Genomic DNA, 22,331 nt, shown 5'->3' with positions numbered 1-22,331 from the left:
AGAGTGAGCAACTCATAATTAAATTTAAAAAAAAAATCTCTGAATAGTTCATGTATTTCATGCTTTAAGGTTGTTAGTTTAAAAAGAAACCAAATCAAGTACAGATATACTATTAATTTACATAATTTCTTATACTCATCCCTAAAAGTTAAGTAATATTTTACCTGTACTGTATATAAACTAGCTGAAGTAAACTACATTTGTGTGACTAAAGTTGTATTAATGGATTAAAAGAAGAAATGTAGCATTGATGTGTTTTCACCCTTTTGACAATGCTGACAAGTGTCCTATGCGTCACCTACATTACCTCTCTGAAAACGGATTTCTTTCCTTTCTTGAAAATGTGTTCTTTTCGCATTTTATTGGATTCCACAATAGCCCGAACTCCTTTGCAGGTTCTGCCCCCATCCCCCTTTTGGTGTGGTTTCATAAATAAATGTTTAATTACACAGTAATAAACTGGATGGCTTGTTAAATAATTAAATTAATGGAACATAGAAAACAATGACAGTAAAAATAGGGTGTTTGGCAATATTGCTGCAGGTATCTGTATCATCACAGGAGACAGCAGAATCTGACAATGTCACAAAGATGGTTCAAAGTTAATTTATTAAATGTTGATTTGGAATAGCAACAAATTACAAACACTGTATTAGAATCTAAGCCAAAAATTATATGTGCGTCATCATAAAATGGGCTTTGAACTAATGCCTACCATTAAGAAACAGTAAACGTTACTAATACCTTCCTTAGTCATTCTCATTCTGCCATATTCTGAAAAGTTTCATTCTGTTTCATTATGGCTCATCTCTGTCGCACTTATTGTAGTAATGATATTTAGGTGTATGACAGAGATTGCTTTCTCAAAAATGTAAGATTTTCCTTTGATAAAATGCAGCATTTTTAAAATATATGCAGTGTAATGAAATTGACCAACACTGAATAGGCCATCACTGTCCTTGTTCAGCTGCCCAAATCTCACTTCACTGGTTACGTGTAATACTATATGTAGTGGTGAGCAAAACAGCACTTGCCCTTAATTTCCGCAGTCACTTGCTTGCAGCTTGGAGAGGATAAATATTTATTCAGTTGGAGGTGCAGGCAGGTTAGGTTTTTTTGAGAACAAAAAAAACAAAAAAAAAAACAAAACACATTCCTGATGGTTCTCCAGAATATACAGGGCACCCAGAGGGAATACTTATTGTTTCTGAAGAGACCCCTGATGTGGTAGGGAGAGTTACCACCACTGTTTTTGGTTTCTTAGAACCTACTGAAAAGAGCTGCTGTATTCTATATAATGCAACATTTCAGATGGGGCTTTGTAGCACCATTAAGTGTGCCCATCTTAGTGTTCTTTTTGAATATATTAGTTTATTTCTTAAACTTATTATTTTACATTTAAGTAGCTTGTCAGGAACTTCTGATATGAGGTCTGTTGTAAAGTACAGAGTATCACACCTGCACCCAATCAGATAGTATAAAAGGAGCCTGCATGGCAGAGAGAGGAACAGATGATTAATAGAGAGCAAATCCAGGGAGATAAACATCGACACTGATTATTCTAAGAGGAGCAGGTGTGATGGCAGTGCATTAAGCTAGGGGAGTAAGAAAGAAGACAGGAGGACAACCAACCCCAAGTGATGTGGCACATGGTGACAGAGGCAGCCAAGATGGGGTCGGTGTGGAGGGCTGCAGCTGCTGGAGTCTCTGACAGCTGAGCAACCAATGGGTGAGCCAGGGAGACAGAGAGGGAGTTGTGCTGAGTTCAGCACAAAAGAGTGAAGGAACATCAAGGACTCAATGATTGTGTTTATTTGCAGTTTTATCCTGGGATGATTTAATTGATTTTAACTCACTGACATCACTGTTTTTTTATTGCAACAACTTTTGGGATTTGTAAAATTTAAAATTACACATTCTTAAAACAGAAGACAGAGCTGTTAACATTCATCTAGTAGCATGAGATAGCAAAATATTAATAAATCAGAATTAACAATAAACCAACAAATTTACCCATATTCTATATATTCAGTATAACATTCTCAAAGCTGCTAATTCAAATTAGCTTTGTGCTCAATTGCACTGTTCAACTCTTTCAAAGTGTCCATTGTATGTTTAAAAAGTGTCATGACTGGCAAAGCTTTACAGAAATAGTCAGTGGGCACTGTGCAAAATAATCTCAATAAACCACTCCGTAATTCACAGCAGCATCCTTCATACTAAAGTCAAACGTCCCTAACTTCATCTCCTTGGTGTATTAAAGGCATTGTGACATATGAAACATATACAGTACATATAAACACATACATACAAGTGTTACATGTTAAGTATACTTTTATTTTTTCCCCAACTGTTCTGAGAACACATACAAATATGAATTTTAGTGTACTATGTATGAATAACAATAATCTTGACTTCTTATTTAATTCTTCATCGGCACTGCATCTCTAATAAGGGACCACAACCAATTCACCAAACAATGGAACCCAGTAATAATTTTTCTCTCTGTTATATGTTAACTCTGCAATTTCATGTGGAAAATCTTTGTAAAATTCTCCACCTCTGTAGAATCACATACACTATGCTTTAATCAGCAATTTAATCAATGCAATTGATTCCAAATCATCATTCCAGAAGCACTTTACTATTGTTTTTTTTTTTTTTTTTTGTCAGCTACTTAATTTAACAAATAGTCAAACACAGCAATGCACCTGATCTTAATAGTGCAAGTTCCCCACCTACATTTTACTTTATAAAGATCCTTCAACTGTAAGAAAGTGCAACTTAATTAAGTTTACTTAATAGGATATGTTTGGTATTTTTCCAAATCAAAGTTATTTATTTACAGAATGCAATGCATTTAGCTCCTTAAGTATTTGGACAGTGACATAACTTTCATAATTTTGGCTCTGTATACCATCACAATGGATTTGAAACAAAACAATCAAGAGGTTATTGAAATATGGACTTTCAGATTTAATTCAAGTGGTTTAACAAAAATATTGAATGAGCTGTTTAGAAAAGATTAACATTTTTATACATGCCCTCCCTGTTTTCAAGGGCTCAAAAGTATTTGGACAAAATAACAATCATAAATATAACGATCATTTTCAATATTTGGTTGAAAAACCTTCAGTCAATGACTGCCTGAAGTCTGGAACCCTTGGCCATCTCCAAGTGTTGGGTTTCTACACTAGTGATACTTTGCCAGGTCATTACTGCAGTTGTCTTCAGTTGCTGCTTGTTAATCACACTTTTTGCCTTCAGTTTTGATTAACTTGGCCATTGAAGAATATTCCACTGCTTTGCCTTGAAAGCACTTGGTTTGCATTCGCAGTATGTTTTGTCTCATCGTCCATCTGTACCGTGAAGCGTCACCCTATCAGTTTTGCAGCATTGGCTGAAATTGAACACATAGGATAGCCCTGTACACTTCAGAATTTATCCTGATACTTCTGCAAACAGTCATATCATGAATAAACACTAGTGACCGACTTCCATTTCTCACCATGCATGATCAAGTCATAAAACTGCCTCCACCATGTTTTACAGATGATGTGGTATTCATCTGATCATGGGCCATTTCTTCTCTTCTCCATACTCTTCTTTTTCCAACATTCTGCTATATACAGTATTTATAACCCCCTTGCACCACCCTTCCTTTTGAAGCAGTGTGCAAGACCCTGAGTTCTTTAGTATGGTTTCACCACCCGCAATATTGGAATTTACTATATCAGTCACATCCAACAATTTAACACATAACAAAATCACAGCTTACTCGGTTTTTAAAGAAATACCTTCTCTTTACTTAAATGCTAAAAAAAAAAAAAAAAAAAAAAAGATACCTAAACTTTACATTATACAATTATATACAAACCAGAATACAATCCTGGAATAATAAAACTATTTACAACGTAGCTTGGGTGTGTAGTGGCCAACAAATAAAACGGAACTGGCCACTTCACTAGAGGTTTTACCTCTGGGCAAATAAACAAAAACAACACACCTTGTTTGACTTTACTCCCCTTTCCCCTCATGTACCACCTTTGGGCCTCTTGTCTCGCTCCGTCTTGAACACCAACTCTCCAACGGTTTACCAGAGATGAAGTTGTGTCCTACCATCTTGCTCTTCTTCCCGTCATTGAACACTCTGTCCACCCCATTTCAGTTCCCCCCCTCTCACAACTCTCTTTGTATCCTCCAGCGGCACACTTACTTTCTCTTTGTTATCCCATGGACAGTCAACCTGCTGGTATTTTATCCCTTTCACTGCCTAGAGAGGGTGTCCTCTTTCCGAGACAGTATTTTGGTAGACTCTCTATTCCACTTCTTGAGGCGTTTTAATATACTGTATATTTTACATTCTCTTTAACGTTATGCTATCAGTTCTGTCTGTCTACTCAGTTTAGCGTTTTGCTAAAGCTTTATTTTTCTGTCTTCTCTTTGTTTTAGCGTTCTGCTAAAGTTTTTTTTTCTTTATTTCCCCTCTTTTTTCGCCTCACTTCGGCATTCTGCTCAAGCTTTTTTTCCTCCCACCACTGCTCTCTCTTTTTCCTCCAATTCCATTTCTACTATTATCTTACACGAACTGTCAATAGGCCAATCAAATGGCACTTGCATAACAAGCTTAGCTTTACACACCATCTGCTGCTTGTATCCCATTTCATTCAATTCACTTTATTAACACAAACCACACATTTAGGATTTTTTTTCTTTTTAAAACCTAACCCAGGTTACATATTGATCTTAGTTTCCTTTATGCAAAGAAAACTGTTCTACAACTGGACAGGCTTTTAAAAGATATTTTCTGTCAAAGTCTATTCTGTTCTTCCCATGCTTGAGGATTACCAATGATTTGTACCTTGTGGTAAACCCTTTACTTTCATGAAGTCTACTCTTGATGGTAGACTTTCGCAATGATAGGTCTATAACCCAGTGAGTGTTCTTGGTTTGGCTAAATGTTGTGAAGGGGTTCTTCTTCACCAAGGACAGAATTCTGCACTTATCCAACATAGCTGTCTTCTGTGGTTTTCCCCCGACTTTCGGATGTTGCAGAGTTCTTCAGTGTGTTCCTTCTTTTTATGAATGTGCCAAATGGATAATTTGACCACTCCTTGTGTTTCTGCTATCTGCTATCTCTCTAAAGGGTTTGTTTTGTTTCCTCAGCCTAATGCTGGACTGTTTTCACTTGTATGGATAGCTCTTTGGACCTTATATTGAGAGTTCACAGTGACTGCTTCCAAATACAAATTCTACACTTGGAATCAATTTCTGACCTTTTACCTGCTTCATAGTTAATGAATAATGAGGGACCTGCTCATGCCTGGCTACAGAACAGTTTGTCAGTTAACTGTTCACATACTTTTGAGTCCCTGGAAATGGGAGGGCTATGAAGAAAAATGGCTGTTATTCCTAAAAGTCTCATACAATATTTTTGATAAATTAAAGTTGAAAATCTACACTTCAATCACATAAGGATTGCTTTATTTCAAATTCATTGTGGTGGTATAAAGACCCAAAATTATGAAAATTCTGTCACTATCCAAATACTTAATGGACCTAACTGTACAGTGGAACCTCGGTTTGTGAGCATAATTCGTTCCCGGAAACATGCTCGCAGTCCAAAGAACTCATATATCAAAGTGAGTTTCCCCATAAGAAATAATGGAAACTCAGATGATTCGTTCCACAACCCAAAACTATTCATATAAAAATTATTAATACAAAATATAAAGTAAAAATACATAAAACAAATTAACCTGCACTTTACCTTTGAAAAGAATCATGGCTGGTGTGAGTGAGTTTCTAAACTCTTGTGGGATTCCACCCAATGGGACGACACATGGAACAGCGTCCCAAAGCAATCACAGTCTCCCAGCGCTATAGTAGTTCACCGTAAAAGCGAATCCGAAAAGATCGCAGACATGCTAAAAGCGCCTGCCGTCGATGGGTGATACAAGGAACAAGGAACATTATAAATGCGCAGGGCACAGTACTGCTTGGCCACGACCCTGCCTGACTGCTGTGTCTGTGTATAGGAGAGAGGCAGATCCCACTACAATAAATAACCGCGCTGTTGCTGTTTCAAGCTGAATAAAGCTGGTGGTGAAAGACGGGGACTCGCACGTCACAGCACACACACACATGCGTGCGTGCACACACAGTCACAATGCTGTAGTAAACACTATACACTCGTACGGATGTTGACTATATCAGTGAGGCACGCCGACTCAGATGGAGAATAGGAGACGATTGCCCACAAACCCGCAGCGAGAGATTGAGAGAGAGAGAGAAGAACCATCAGCTCAATTGTGATTACATGACACTCAGCAGATAAAGCGTATACATACTACTCGTATTGCAAGACGTCACTCGTTTATCAAGTCAAAATTTATTAAAAATTTTAGCTCGTCTTGCAAAACACTCGTAAACCAAGTTACTCGCAAACTGAGGTTCCACTGTATATGCATTTGTCGTGCAAAATTGACTTTGGCAGTTAATCGATTCTTTTTTTTTCTTTTTAAACAAGAAAGAAAAACTATATCTTGCACTAGTATTTTACACTGTAGTCTATGGGACAAGCTTAAAACTTACCAAATGTGTCTAATTTTTCAAGCCTAGACAGTTGTCAAGTATTGATCCTCATTTTCCAATTACACACACATTGTAAAATAGTTTACACATGTCATTTTTAAACAAAAACCATACACACTAATAAGTTCAGTTAATTTAAAAAAAGACCAGCCTCGCACACTTCCATGTGGTTGGTTTGTTTCGATTCACTTCCATATTTACGTAATAAGTCACACAAGTAATTAGCAAAATGTCTCTTCCTATTAGAAAAATAAGACCAGGAAAATTAGATAAATGAGCATTTCCAGATTCCTTTTGTTGTCACAAACATGTCAGAAAAACGAAACACCCAGACCAATAACCAAAAGCTGTCTTGGCTTAAAAGATGGACGTATTTATTTGGTAAGTTTTTAAGCTTTTCTTGCTCCAAACCCTTCACTACAAAGTGCCAGATCAGGTAAGATATATACATATTTTTTAGAAAGAACATTAAACACAATTATGCATGGAAAATGCATATATACTATGTTTGTGAAGAAATAGCTTCAACTTGAAAAAATGCCAAACATTTCCTTTAATACATAACTAGACAGCTGTACAACACTTTAAAATCAAAATAACCTTTGCAAATTTCTTTGTCTAAACTGCTTGAGGAGCTAATCTATTTTATTATGAAAAACAGTGGAAAAAGTACAACAAATATTTGGTTAGCAGCAGTCTGTAACTGTACACTGAAAAGGGCAAGCCACAGGTTTCCAACTTATCATTAAATGCATTGTGTGGTATCATAAAAAACCATGTTGATCATGTAGGCCAGAGCTTATTTCACATTTGAAAGAGACCACTGGGCGTGACGAAGCTCAATTTTTAAATAATCAACTGAGTGTGCAGGCTTCGAACGGGTGCAGGTGTGTGCAGGCAGGTGCTGCTTCAGGACTGATTGGGGTGCTTGGCTGATCACGCATTCACATGCAAATGCAAGTGGGTCAGTCAGCTGCTTCATTCACACCTTGGAGTGGCAGTATAAGAGGAGCCTGCATGTTAGAAGGAGGGGATCAAAAAACAGAATCAGATCAGAACAAGGGAGGACTGTGAGAGAGTGCAGTATAGGGTGCCTGAACACCGCTAGAAGTTGGTAGCCCTGTTAAGAACAAACAGTTGCTGCTCTAGGGGCAGATTGCCCTGCTCATTTAATGGAGGAGTGAGTTCAATGGTGGTAAAGTCCTTCATAGGGATCTGAGAGATGCCAGGATTGCGAAAAAGGAAGATGGGAGGAGAGCTGACCCTATGTGGTCTGACGAATGTTGACCAAGGCGGCCAAAACGGGAGTCGATAAGGAGGACTACAACTGCTGGAGTCTCCACTAGCTGAGCAACTTGTGGGTGAGCTGGGGAGACAGAGAGGAAGTTACACTGAGCTTAGGCAAAATTAGTAGAAAAATCAAGAACCTGATGACTGTGTTTAAAACCTGTTTTATGTTAGGATTATTTGTTTTGTTTTTTTAACTCACAGATTACTGAGCACTTTCATAGATTTACTTATTGTATACTTTTTTTTTTTTTTTTGCACTGCACCATTGGACACTGTTTGCACTTGGCACTTTTGCACCAAACCCCTGCTGACTGTATGTGTCCTCATTTGCCTGGCTTACAACTCCGTTTACAACAATGTACAGTTCTGGGTCCAGGAGGCTACTGGAAGCAACCAGAAGCTAGAAGACCACCCGGACTATCACAGAGTGGTCCTCCACAATGCTGCAGGCTTTACAGATGCAACAATTAATAAAGACAGAGAGGTCCCAATGATCTTGTCTGCTGCATGCACTATCCACTGTAGAACCATGTGGTCAAAGACACTAAAAAATTGCAAAGCAGACGGCAATGAAGCTGGTCAGAACACTCTTGATCGTACCACTGTAGAATGGGGTAAGAATGGGGGAAGAGGTAGGCTCGCCAAAGAAAGTGGACCCATAACTTCATCTTTTTGGCTACGGAAGTGGTGTGAATTGACCAAGTAAGATCAGCTGCTAGGTGCACATCAGCAAAATTTGGCGCTCTTATGATGCCTAAGAATCCAGCTGTAGCTCTTGATACTACAGCATCAGCTAATGAAAGTTAAAGTAAGCAAGCTCCAAATAACTTCAAACACCACTCTAGCATAGGCCATTCTGTAAAGTACAGAGTCTTTGATTAAATGCTAGCCATGCCCACCAGGTTCAACTGAAGCAGAGAGCTATTTAAAACACATCTATCACAATACAATCGCAGAAATATTTGAGTTACGTGTTATGGTGTCCGAAATAACTGCAAACTTGACATAAACCATAGTGTGGACCCCTAAACTAAAAGCTACATCAACTGAGAAAATGGTGAATCATAAGATTTAGAAATTGCATTTACTCACCATGATGTAAAATTGGTCGGTCTGACCATTCTATCAAAATCTGTAAGCTCTTGCACAGTTTTATTACAGGCTTCAATGTTCAGATACTTAAAAATATGAACTTTGCCCTTGGTACACACCTGAAGAGAAAAATCAGACTATTATTCAGAGGTAGCCTTATTAGTCCTTTCTGGAAAGATTATAAAATATTAAAAGCCACACTACTGAACTGAATTTGTCTACTATCAAATATGTATTATCTATAAATACAACTCATACTTAATGTGAAATTTTGAGACTAGTAAAAGAACTGAAATTCTTTAATCCTGAGATTAACAAAACTAACCTGAGCTGGAGGAGATTGAAGTGGGTTGTTATCTAAAATGATGGCTTGGAGATGTCGAAGATGTCGGTAACATACAGGGATTCTAGTCACACGATTACAAGAGAAGTCTAGTCGAACCAATGGAAGTTCAGACAGCTCTGTCAAAAATACATGAAAAATAAAACAATTTTAGAAAAATGAGGCAATGCTATAATGAGTGAGGAAATCAAACTAGAACAAAATATCCCTATAGACATTTAGGACAACTGATATTAAAATCAAGTAACAGAGAGTGTAAAAAAAAAAAAAAAAACACCAACATAATGGGATTTGAAAGAGCGATCATTTCTGAAATTTTCCACTCAAAATCATACTTCATAATTAAATAAAGTACACTAACATTACCTTCAGGTAGGATAGATATCTGGTTACGGCGAACATTAAGATCTCGTAAAGACTCCAGGCTGCCCAGCTGAGGTGGAAGTGACTGGATTTCATTACAGCTCACATCCTTTAGGGAAAAGAAGATCAACAGTAAACTGACAAGAAACAGACAAAACCATGCCCAAGCCAGAGTGTTAGATATAAACTATACACATCAATGATCTCAATTATTTTTTAATTAAATTACAAGAAGAGCTCCAGTATAACAAAGACACAGTGCTAAAGCCAAATGATTAAAAAGAAGCCTAATCAAAAATATAATATAGTAAATCACAGAAAGGTTATGAATTCAAACATTTTACTAAAAAACAAAACACTAATCATTTTTAAAATGTTCAGAAATGTAATGATAGTTGCACATTTATGTGTGTTAATGATGTTGGCTTGGATCAGCTTTGGTCCAATCATCAGAAAATAATGCCCCCCACATTAAAATCTCCTCTCTCTCACCCTGTATACCAAACACCTTTGCCTCTTTCTCTCCAGTTGTGCTTCACCAACCTCTTGCTCTATGCAACCCAAAGGAGGGTCAAGAAGAGCCTTAGTTCACTTGGTTCCTAAACTCTGCAATGTGGAAGATAGTTTTTCAAACTTTACCTGGGTACATCAGAACAAGAATATTAAATGTCATTTTGAAAATCATTAAACTGTTTTTATCTCGCCTTGATATGTTATGACTCTTAAAATGGTAACAAAGACACTGTCAAATTAACTTCTCATTTAACGGTTAATAGATCATTAAAAAAATGGCAAGGTAAATAACTTTTTTTTTTTTTTTTTTTAACATGATCTTTAATTTAAGATGCAAGTAAAAAGCAAGAGATTCTTTCTCATAGTATAAAACCTCCATCCATCCAGCCATCCTCTTCCGCTTATCCGAGGTCGGGTCGCGGGGGCAGCAGCTTGAGCAGAGATGCCCAGACTTCCCTCTCCCCAGCCACTTCTTCTAGCTCTTCCGGGGGAATCCCAAGGTGTTCCCAGGCCAGCCGGGAGACATAGTCCCTCCAGCGTGTCCTGGGTCTTCCCCGGGGCCTCCTCCCGGTTGGACGTGCCTGGAACACCTCACCAGGGAGGCGTCCTGGAGGCATCCTGATCAGATGCCCGAGCCACCTCATCTGACTCCTCTTGATGCGGAGGAGCATCGGCTCTACTCTGAGCCCCTGCCGGATGATTGAGCTCCTCACCCTATCTTTAAGGGAGAGCCCAGACACCCTGCGGAGAAAACTCATTTCAGCCGCTTGTATTCGCGATCTCGTTCTTTCGGTCACTACCCATAGCTCATGACCATAGGTGAGGGTAGGAACATAGATCGACTGGTAAATTGAGAGCTTTGCCTTATGGCTCAGCTCCTTTTTCACCACGACAGACCGATGCAGAGCCCGCATCACTGTGGACACCGCACCAATCCGCCTGTCGATCTCACGCTCCATTCTTCCCTCACTCATGAACAAGACCCCGAGATACTTGAACTTCTCCACTTGGGGCAGGATCTCGCTCCCAACCCTGAGAGGGCACTCCACCCTTTTCCGGCTGAGGACCATGGTCTCGGATTTGGAGGTGCTGATTCCCATCCCAGCCGCTTCACACTCAGCTGCGAACCGATCCAGAGAGAGCTGAAGATCACGGCCTGATGAAGCAAACAGGACAACATCATCTGCAAAAAGCAGTGACCCAATCCTGAGTCCACCAAGCCGGACCCCCTCAATACCCTGGCTGCGCCTAGAAATTCTGTCCATAAAAGTTATGAACAGAATCGGTGACAAAGGGCAGCCCTGGCGGAGTTCAACTCCTACTTGGAAACGGGTTCGACTTACTGCCGGCAATGCGGACCCAGCTCTTATCAGGGGGTCTGGTACCCCATACTCTCGGAGCACCCCCCACAGGATTCCCCGAGGGACACGGTCGAACGCCTTTTCCAAGTCCACAAAACACATGTAGACTGGTTGGGCGAACTCCCATGCATGGGAGTATAAAACCTAACATTTCTTTCTCTCACCTATAAATGATTCATTAGCATAATAGCTGTGATGACATGTAAAAGTTAAATGAGAAACCCCTCCATTATAAAGCTGGCAAAACCAACAAAATAGAAGAAAAAAAACAAAACAAATATCTCTGTAGATCAAGTTAGTACAACCAGTTCAGTGTTATGCTGAATGTTTTGTTTTCTCTGTATTTCATCTTGTCTTTCATATGTGAAATACATCCAGGGCAAGGAATTCTTGTGTGCTTTATAATGAAAACCTTAAAAGAAAATGATTCTGAAATGCAGAAAAAGTGCATCTCTCCACAAAAGAGACACTTATAAAACTCTTATTTCAAACAGAATTTACTATTGCAATGCCTTACAAGCTGATTGAGTAGTTGTATTTATACGGTTATTTAACAAAGGACCTTACTAAAGCTCACAGTATAACCACTGTATAAAAATTTAAAAAAAATTTAAAAAAACATGCAGTTTGACCAGCTAGACAGGGTGGCTTCCTGTTTAAGAAATGTACCACCACAAAGTTTAATGGTGGGTTGGTACAGGACTATTTGCAGGGCAATATATTCTCCTATTACACTGGGCAATATTACTCCAGCATCATTCCAATTTAGACTCTCACGGGACTGCATAGAGGAAATAATTAAAGTATGCAGCCCTGTCAAGAACATATGGAGCTGCTGGAGAGCGCTCAAGAGGGCAACTTTAATTGTCTCATTCATCTGATCCAAAAGTACTTTTAGGGTATGTTTCTGACATAACAGAATTACTCTCAGGCACAGCCGTAAAGGACGTCTCTCTTCCTCAGCTGGGTGAACTTGAAATCCGTAGAGAAGCATGGATGAAGACTCTCTTGGGATATATGAAGCGGTCAGCTCAGATTGCTTCAATTGTCTGTACTCTGGCACAGTAGGAAATTTTTTTTGACCTGAGATGGCTTCTTCAGTTTTATTATATCACATCTAATCATTACTTCTGTACATTGTCTTAAACTTTTAAAATCTTACCCTATATTTATAAACATTTAAGATCTTTGATTCCTTTTAGTGATGCTCCAATCAGTTGGCTGCCAACCTAGATCAGCCAATTTTCACCTCAAAGTACTTGACCAGAGATCTGTAAATTATCAGATTTCAAAAAATATTTTTTGTCAGAATCTGCTTTTCTGAGGTTTATGGTAATTTAGTTTTTATTTTGTTGCCAGAACGTCCTGTAAACAGAGAGCAGACAGGCAAAGTTTAAGAGAGAATGAAGACTGGAATACTGGCTTTTACATTAAAGAAAGAGTAGTAATAAACTGAGAAAGGGGAACTTAAGGAGTCATCCTGTAAATGGAGAATGACGGCAGAAGTATACGTGGCCCAGCTGAAGTTGGAGTGAAAAAGAACGAGATCTTTTCATTTTGCCCAGTAATTAAAATGGACACTTTTTGGTTGAGTGTGGATAGTGGGTGATATGTTTTGCATAGCAGCTGACATTTTTTATAAAAAAAGGATAATTTGTCCTTGCTGCTTAGTAAAACAATAGGACCGTTAGCTTGAGAGCTGTGACTATTTTATGTGTAAATGTGTTAAGCATTTAATTGTAGAAGTATGCAGTACATTACTGTAATAAATAAAAATTTAAAAAGGATAACTAAAACAAACTGAAATCAGCTAATTCTAGTAACATGAAAGTCCACATGGTGATTGGTATCTGCCTTAAAAATCCAACTGGACAATCCCTGGTGACTAACTTAAAAAAAAAATATTAATGCAAGTACTCCAACAGACTTTAGACGGCTCTGCCTTTAATGCAAGAGATGCCTCATTAGTACAAGCATTACAAAAGGTGGATTACTTTACTGGACCACTCATATCACAATATTGCCCATTACAAAGAATAATTAAATACACGTGTGTTAACCATTATTAGCTGTTACCAACACTTTTCAATTGTTTTGTTTTCTCTCAACAACTTGCCATAACCTGCTATGGCACCAAACCACATTACATCTTGGAATTTAGTGAGATGTCAGAGAGGGTGGGAAAGATAAGCATCAAAATTTACTGAAACTGCAAAAGACTAATATATTTTACTACTATCATTATCTTCAGCTTAGTCTTTATGATATTAAAGAATGCCTGGAAGAGGAAGGTCACCATTTGGCTTAGTACAGCAGAATCTGCAACTGAACATAACACAAATAACTTGTTTCACTTATTAAATCACAATCTCATCATGGAATATGAAGTGTACATGGTCAAATTAAATGACAGAATCTGACAAGTTCACACATAGCCAGTAATTTCTGAAAGCAGCAGTCTAACACAAATAAGAAAACCAAAAAAAGGTTAACATGTTGGCATTCTTGGTAAGAATTTAGAGTAAAAGGCCTGCAAATGTTGTATGAATGCTGAAACAAAAGGAAGAATTTCAGTTTTTTATTTACAGGATTTGTTTTGAAAGTTCTCAAGAGATGAATGATGTTCATTTTCAGTTTTTGTTAATTCAGGCAACTTCAACTTGCCTTTTACTTTAAAATATTTTTTAATCCCTTGTGCAAAGGCAGGCATTTTTATTCTTCTCTACATCCCTGCCCCAATTTTTTCTTGGTAGTGGGAGATTTCTGGCCAAGAAAAAGAAAGAGTATTTCAATAATAATAAACAAGAGGATTCCAATAAAAAACAATAACATAATGCTGCTTTTTTATTTAATGGTAGAAAAGTCACCAATGTCAGGAAAGCTGTGCTTGTTGGTATGTTTTATCATTAAAGAACGGTGTATTTGTGTCAAAAGTACACAATGAGTATCATGGTCCCTGCTAATCCAGAAAAAGTTTACATACTAGTCACATCAAACCAAAGGCTGCAAAGAAACTCTGCCGATATTCACGTTTGCACTCTATGAGAACCCTCAGTGCCAAGGTAGACTTCTTAGGCTTAAAACCAGACTGTTCCGGTCGCTGGTAGGTGAGCAAGTGATCACGGATCCTATTGAGGACGACCCTAGCAAAGACCTTAAACAGGCACCGAGAGCAGTTTTATCCCCCTATATTTGCTGCAATTCAGGCGATCACCCTTCCCTTTCCAGATAGGGACAACAAGTCCCGTTTTCCAGTCAGTTGGGATGATGCCAGTCTCCCAAATGGAAGCAAAGATTGCTTCCAATGCAAGGAGGACAGCCTTACCACCAGCCTGGAGAAGTTAACCCTGGATACCTCAGATCCCTGCAGCCTTTCCTCACCTCAGCTGGTTCACCACCTGTGCAATCTCAGTGAGATTGGGTGGTTCACAGCTAATTGGAGGATCAGCCTCAAGAACCGTGGACCCAGAGATTTCCAACGTCCTAGCTGGAGGATCAGCTTTGAACAACTGCTCAAAGTAGCCAGCCCAGCGGGTCACAACTGCAGTGTCATCCGTAAGGACCATTCCATCAGCTGCCCTGACTGCGGCTCTCCAAGGAACAGATTCAGATGTGCACAATGCTTTGATTCCTCTGTAAGCAGGATGTGGGTCACTAGACCACAGATGGTGTGTCACTTGCTCACAGATTCCTCTAACAAATGCCTCTTTATCTGCCCTCAGAGCCCTCGCAGCCGTCCTTCTCAGTTCCCGGTACAGACCAGAGTTGCCATTGAGCCGTGCGCTGTGACTCCTCTCGATGATATCCAGGGTGCCCTGCGAGATGAAACACCTCCTTCTGGAGAACACCGGTAACACCAACACAACCCCCAGCAACCTTGAGGGTCTTGTCACGGAAAGTCTCCCCCATCACATTAGGATCGGCAGTCGTACCTAAATTTGAAAGTTCCTCACACAAACTGCGTGCAAACTCATTAGAAACAGCCTGGTCTTTGAGTCTGTCCAAGTCCAGGCTCATTTTCCTAGCAGGTGGTAACCTACTGGACCTAAGTTGGATCCTAAGAATAGCAACAACAAGTCTATGGTCAGAATTCACAAACTGGGCACTTCTGTAGACCCTGCAGTGTTGCAAGAGCCTCCAGTGTCTGCCCACGAGGATGTGATTGATCTCCTTCACCGCACCACCAGTATTGGAGTACCAAGTCCAACGATGCGGTTCAGGGCGCTGGAACCAGGATCCAGCGATTCGCAGCACCTGACCTTTTGCAAAGTCAAGGAACATGGAGCCACTTTCACCACGGTCACCAGACCCATGGGGACTGAGACAATACTCATACCCAGCTCTGACAGCGCCAGTGGTTGCATTGAAGTCGCCCATGACCACAGGAGTGTCACCCCGTGGGCATTTTATCAACCTAAAAATACTAACTACGAACTGAAAATGTATCTAATTTACAATAATTACAAATATAAAACACAACATAATTGACTGCAAAAGTATTCACCCTTTTCAAGCCAGTATTTAGTAGAAGCATCTTTGAGAGCAATTAACACCTTGGCTCTGGTTGGATAAGTGCCCATCAGCTACGCACTTCTGGACACTGCAATATATCTCCACAAGGGGGCTTCGCTCGCCTACCCCCGGCGTTTTGAACCCGTGCCCGCTGGGCAGCCAGGTGTGAGGATGACGCACGTTTAATATGGAGCGTTCGCCCGTGTCACTCTTGGGCCCCCCACTGTTAATACAGAGCTCCGTCCGTACTATTATGCGGTGCATTGTGGACCACTGCGGACCCCGTAGTGTTTCCCGTTTCAGTTTGTATCTCGGTCAGTTGAGTTTTTGTTTTTGAAGCTTTTGAATTCCGGTCTTCATTATCTGTAACCTGCTGTCCATGTGTTTGGTACCCTCATTTAACCTGTTTATGACGTTTTACTTTGCTTTCTACTCTGCCTTTCATTTCTGATCTCGCTTTATTCTGCTTTTGTTTCAATGACACCTGGTCCGTGGTGAAAATATTTTCCCTTTTTCGAGTAATAATTTTCATTTGTTTGCGATACTGTGATGTTTAGTGTAGTGTTAATAATGCATCACTGTAATGTGATACACCTATGCTGTATAATTTGGACGTGTGAGGATGACGTATGTTTAATACGGAGCGTTCGCCCGTGTCACTCTGGGTCTCCCCACTGTCACCACGAAGCTCTTTCCGAACTATTATGCGGTGCATTGTGGAGCACTGCGGACTCTGTAGTGTTTCCCGTTTCACTTCGTATCTCGTTTAGTCGAGCTCTTTCTTTTTGGAGCAGTGCCTGCCTGGTCTGCGGCATTTCAGACGCATGTTGTAGGCGCCTGCGTTCATTAATTATATCCAGGCAGGCGCGTGTTTGTATCTCGGTCACTCAAGCTGTGTCATGTTGAATCTGTGCCTGCTTTGCCTACGCAGTTTGAGACGTGCGTTGCAGGCGTCCACGTTCATTAGATCTGTACACGCGGGCTCGGTGTTGAAGCTGTGTTAGTTGTTGAGCTGTTTGGTTTTGGAGCCGAGACAGTTTTGCTTCCGCGGTTTCAGACGCGTGTTCGTACCATCTCGGGTTTGATGTATGAACCTTTGTGGACTCCGTAGTGTGTCCAGTTTCACTCTGGGGCAGGGCATTGACTCCTCTTGTTTTACTATGTGTCCTCCTGCGCCTTGACCACGCATTAGTGACACTCACAATATGGCGGCGACGTCTGCGCCTTCCGTATTATGTCGGTTTTTACCATGCTGTGTAAGCGCCTTTGCCTTTTGTACTTTACCGCGCCTGCACCTTCTGGGTCCGCCTCCGCTGTGTGGTGTGGACGTTTAACTGTCGTTGTTTCTGCCTTTATATTATGTATCTCGGTGTGCATGTGTTTCGTGCCTAGGTTTTTTTGAAGCTGTTGCATTCCAGTTTTCATCATCTGTAACCCGCTCTCCATGTGTTCGTCCCCGTTCTTTAATCCATTTATAAAGTTTTACCTTGTTTCCTACTCTGTGTTTTATTTCTGACCTCGCTTTATCCTGCTTGCGGCATGTCAGACGGTTCGTAGTCTCTCTCGTTTTACTCTGGGGAGGGGGGCTTTGTTCTGTAACCTGCTCTCCATGTGGTTGTCCCTGTTCATTAACCTCTTTATGACGTTTTACTTTGTTTCCTACTCTGACGGTTCATAGTCTCTCCCGTTTTGCTCTGGTGCGGGTGGGGGGGGGGGGGGGGAGGGGCTTTGTGTGGCGCCTGCACACGTGCGTAGTCTCTCCCGTTTCACTCGGGTGGGGTGGGGTGGGGGGGTGGGGGGGGTGGGGCTTTGTGTGGCACCTGCGCACTATGTCTTTTGCGTCCACGGGCAGGTCCCAGCGTCCATATCCGGTTTACCATTCTCGTTTAGTAATAGGGATTATTTTGAACAACTGGTCAAGCTCTGTCAGGTTGCATGGTAGTCAGGAGCAATCGGCCTTTTTCAAGCCCAGCCAAAAATTCTCTGCTGGACTCTGATTTAATCCCTTCAGATTATTAACATTATTGTTTTCAAGTCAATACTGTGTAGCTTTGACTTTATGCTTGTTGATGTTTTGATTCTGCAATCACTGTGCTTCACAGTGGAGTTGCCACGTTTTTGATAATGTGCACGGTTTGTCTTATGCCACACATGACATTTAGCATAATGGCAAAAGCATAATTTTTTTTTTTTTTTTTTTATCATCACCCCAAAGAATCTTCCAGCTGACTTTCTCTTTGAGAAAAAGGAACCTTAGGAATTGTCCTGTAAGAATAGAGAAGAACACCAGACGTATATGAATTCTCTTTGCCATTCTCCCATAAATCCGGTAAAGCACCTGGACAATGTAGTATCTACACAGTCTCCCCTATCTCATCCACTGTAGCGTGTAACTCATTCAGATTTGTCACAGGTTTTTGGTGGCCTAGCTCAATAGTTTTCTTCTTGCAAGATCACTCTGTTTTTGTGGACATCCTGCCCTGCTGAGATCTACAACTGTGCCTGACTCTTTCCAGGCACTTTACAAATAAAATGTATTATTATTATTATTATTATTAATTTTTTAATGAGTGATAGAACCACTCTCCAAGGAAAATTCAGTGACTTGGATATTGTATCTACCCCTGGACATCAGCTTTTCGATCACCTTTTCACAGTGTTGCTTGGAGTATTTGTCTTTATTGTGTAGGGAAGGCCATAGTACTGACTCGCCAGAAGTTGGGCCTTCCAAATATCGCTGCATTCATATAATTATCTTATCTCATAACCTCAAACCACATCTCCTGGTTAGGGCTCCAGCTACAGCAATCCAAGCAGATTAGCCAAGACTTCGCTGTCCCCAGGAACAGATTACAGCTCTTCTTGGGAATTTCCTGCCATTTCCTATTCAGCAGGGAATTTTAATCCATCCAGGATGTCCAACATCTATTGCAAGGTCTCCACCCAGTACGTTACACTCGGGCAGCTCCAGGGGACCTGCCCGGGAGATATGTTTACTACATGCCCAAACCACCTCAAATGGCTCATCCTAATCTGGTAGAAAGGCAACTTTGTTTTGAAGCTCTCGCCAATCACAAAGTTTCTCACCCTATCATGGACTGTCAGTACAGCAGCACTGTAAAGAAGCCTAATTTCTGACGCTTGTACTCATGATCTCATTCTTTTGGTCATTACTCAAAGCTCATGAACACAGGTGAGGGCATCAAAGTAGATCGACCAGTAAACATAGAGTTTGGTCATTAGACTCTGTTCCAACTTCACTACACCAATACCCACAGAATACCTGCAGCCACTCCAATCTGCTTGTCAATCTCACATTTCCTTCTTCCATGTCCTAAGGATCAGAGGTGTTGAACCTTACCCCTGTCACTTCATACTGAGCCGCATGGCTCGAATGCATGCACAAAGCTCCAGGTGACCTAGTTCTCAGCATTCCTAAGGTGCACAAGCTCAATTACAATTGCAAAGGGAAAGTACTGAGTGGGGCTTTATACAATTAATCAACTGAAACCCATTAACTACAGACAGGTTATCTTCATTTAAATAATTATGCAACTTCCAAAACTAATTGGCTCCATAAGTTATGATTTAGTTGTTTCATATTAAAGGTGGTAAATGCTTATGTGATTGCAAAGTGTTTTATATTTGTAATCATTTGGATCACATTTGGGTGCAAAGATCTACTCTCACTTTAACATTAATGAAATTTTATGTGTTGACCAGTGTCAAATTAAATCCACTGTGATTCCATACACACATATACATGTATATATGCATATACATACATACATACATACACACACATATATACATACATACACATATACACATACATACACATACACACATACATACACATACACATATATATCTATATATACAGACTCAAATCAAATGTACCTTTTTATTCTAAAATAGTAACAATAAGAGCAGCTCACTACTCAAAACGCATGAGCTCGGAATCAAACCTGCAACCTCTTGATTACAAGTGAGCAGTTCTTACTGCTGCACTGCCCAAGCGGTCAGGTCAGCTTCATACCCTAACCCGATTTCTTTTTCTACAGTTATATTCTTGAATAAAAGTGCACTTGTTTTGTTATAAAATGTTTCTTGCTTAGTTATGTGTTCAACAACTCCTGCCTTGCATTTCATCCTACATTTACACAGATCTTTGTAGACACGGAACACACATGAAATGCATGTGTTCCAAATAATAATATACTGTATTATTTCCCCTATACAACTCCAGGCACATTCACACGCAGATAAGGAGCCATGAGCTGGGAGAACTTTTTGCCCAAGTTCAGCTCCGTCGAAGGGGGTTGGGACAGCAGACTGCTGCTGTTTGTGCTGATCAACACATTTACAAAACAAAATATGTGGATGGAGAGGTGCAAAGGAATTTAAAGTGAGCCAGGATTACGAGTTTTTTCGTAGGCTTCAGAGATTCTAGTGTTAAATCTTGTGAGCTGGGGGGCTGATTGCACCCCTACAGGTTAAAAAAATGCTGAAAGACTACCTTCACATTGGCCACAAGTAAGCCCAGCAAGCAAGGGAGCAATCTATCGCACAATCCGCGCGGTACTTCGCATACTTAAAACTCCGAACAGTACCTGTCAGTTTTTGATTATTTGCTTTTCTCTCTCTCATCTCTCTGACCTTCCCTGCTCCTGACACACACTCCTTTGAAGAGGAAGATATATTTGCATTCTTTTAATTGTGAGACAGAACTATCATCTCTGACTTGTCAAGGAGCACGTTTAAACTTTCAAAAAAAAAAAAAAAAAACCGCACACATTTGTATTTTTGCAGAATTTGAATAAAGTTCCTGTCTCTACAACCTCCTGTGTTTCTGTGCAAATCTGTGACCAAATCGTGACAAAATAAGGGATGAATCTTCTGTAATAACCTGCAAGCCCCAGAAAGGCACATACTTGTTTCTGCGTTTCTGGATGTGGATAAGCAAGCATCTCTTCCACTTTTCTGAATTGAGGTCGGAGTAAACCCCTGCCCATGGAGTAGCCCAGATAACGAGTCTCAGACATACCCAATTTACACTTCATGGGGTTAGCTGTCAAACCAGCTTGTCTTAAGCTATCAAGGACAGCCTGGAGACATTCTAAATGTGTTTGCCAATCATTACTGAAAATCACAACATCATCAAGATACGCCCCAGAATACTCAGAATGAGGACGCAAGATCTGGTCCATCATACACTGGAAAGTTAGAGGCGCGCCATGAAGACCAAATGGGAGTGTAGTAAATTCATAAAGTCCGTCAGGACAGCAAATGCTGTTTTTTTCGCAACTGTCAGCCTCCAGTGTGGAGATATAGGATGCCTGACCCAGTTTTTCCAACAGTTCGTCAACATCAAATTTTGAGATTCAAGCACCTGAAACCGATACAGAAGTGAACCGAGCCATCTTGTTTTGGGACTAATATGACTGGACTGCACCAGTCACTTTTTTTTTTTTTTGTTCTTTATTTCGCCTTATACAATTTCTTGTATTAGGAATTTGTTAGTTTTCGCATACCCCTTGGGGTCAGAGCGCAGGGTCAGCCATTGTACAGTACCCCTGGAGCAATTACAGGTTAAGGGTCTTGCTCAAAGGCCCAGCAGAGTAGGATCTCTTTTGGCAGTGACGGGGATTCGAACTGGCAACCTTCTGGATACCAGCACAGATCCTTAGCCTCAGAGCCACCACTCCGCACTTTTACTTTCGCGAATTACACCCAATGCCAGCATCTTTTTTGACTTCCTCGCACACAATATTCCGTCGTGCTTCCGGAATCCGATACGGGTGCATCTTCACACTAACACCAGGTTCAATAGTGATTTTATGTTCTGCAAGATTAGTCACGCCTGGCAAGTCTGAAAAAACATCAGTGTTCCGTTCAATCAAAGATAACTCTGTCTTTTGCGATTTAGTCAAATCGTCACCAATTGCAACATCGGTCTGGGAGACAGCAGCCAAAGAAGTGTACCCCCCTGCCGGTCATGCCATTCCTTCAAAAGATTAACATGTAAAATCTGGAATGGTTTGCGCTGGCCCGGTATTCTAACCTTGTAATTTATCAGCTTCATAAGTTCCTCAATAATGGCAGGGCCCTGCCATTTCGCTAGGAATTTGTGCGGATCCGTTCGAATCAGTACCAGAACACGATCACCAGGTTTAAATTCACTGAGCTTACAGCGTCTATCATAAAAGACGTTTCTGAGTTTCGTGCTCACGTCGCTGATGCTCCACAGCAATAGAAGGAAA

At 40.4% G+C, this 22,331-nt stretch overlaps 1 protein-coding gene across 5 annotated transcripts in view; it reads right to left on the bottom strand.

Annotated features, from left to right (window-relative positions):
• The window catches only part of lrch4 (leucine-rich repeats and calponin homology (CH) domain containing 4), a 202,401-nt gene that overhangs the window by 77,385 nt on the left and 102,685 nt on the right, over positions 1-22,331 (bottom strand). For all 5 annotated transcript variants that reach the window (XM_028798171.2, XM_051924068.1, XM_051924069.1 and 2 more), the window contains exons 4-6: positions 9,686-9,791; positions 9,302-9,438; positions 8,977-9,095 (exon numbers count right to left, since the gene is read on the bottom strand). In XM_028798171.2, coding sequence (XP_028654004.1) covers positions 8,977-9,095; positions 9,302-9,438; positions 9,686-9,791 — 362 coding nt within the window. The remainder of the gene's footprint in view (positions 1-8,976; positions 9,096-9,301; positions 9,439-9,685; positions 9,792-22,331) is intronic.

This window comes from Erpetoichthys calabaricus, chromosome 3 (genome assembly GCF_900747795.2).
Source record: "Erpetoichthys calabaricus chromosome 3, fErpCal1.3, whole genome shotgun sequence".
Taxonomy (NCBI): domain Eukaryota; kingdom Metazoa; phylum Chordata; class Cladistia; order Polypteriformes; family Polypteridae; genus Erpetoichthys; species Erpetoichthys calabaricus.
Note: the sequence above shows the minus strand (reverse complement) of the source record. Positions and strands in the feature narration are given on the sequence as shown.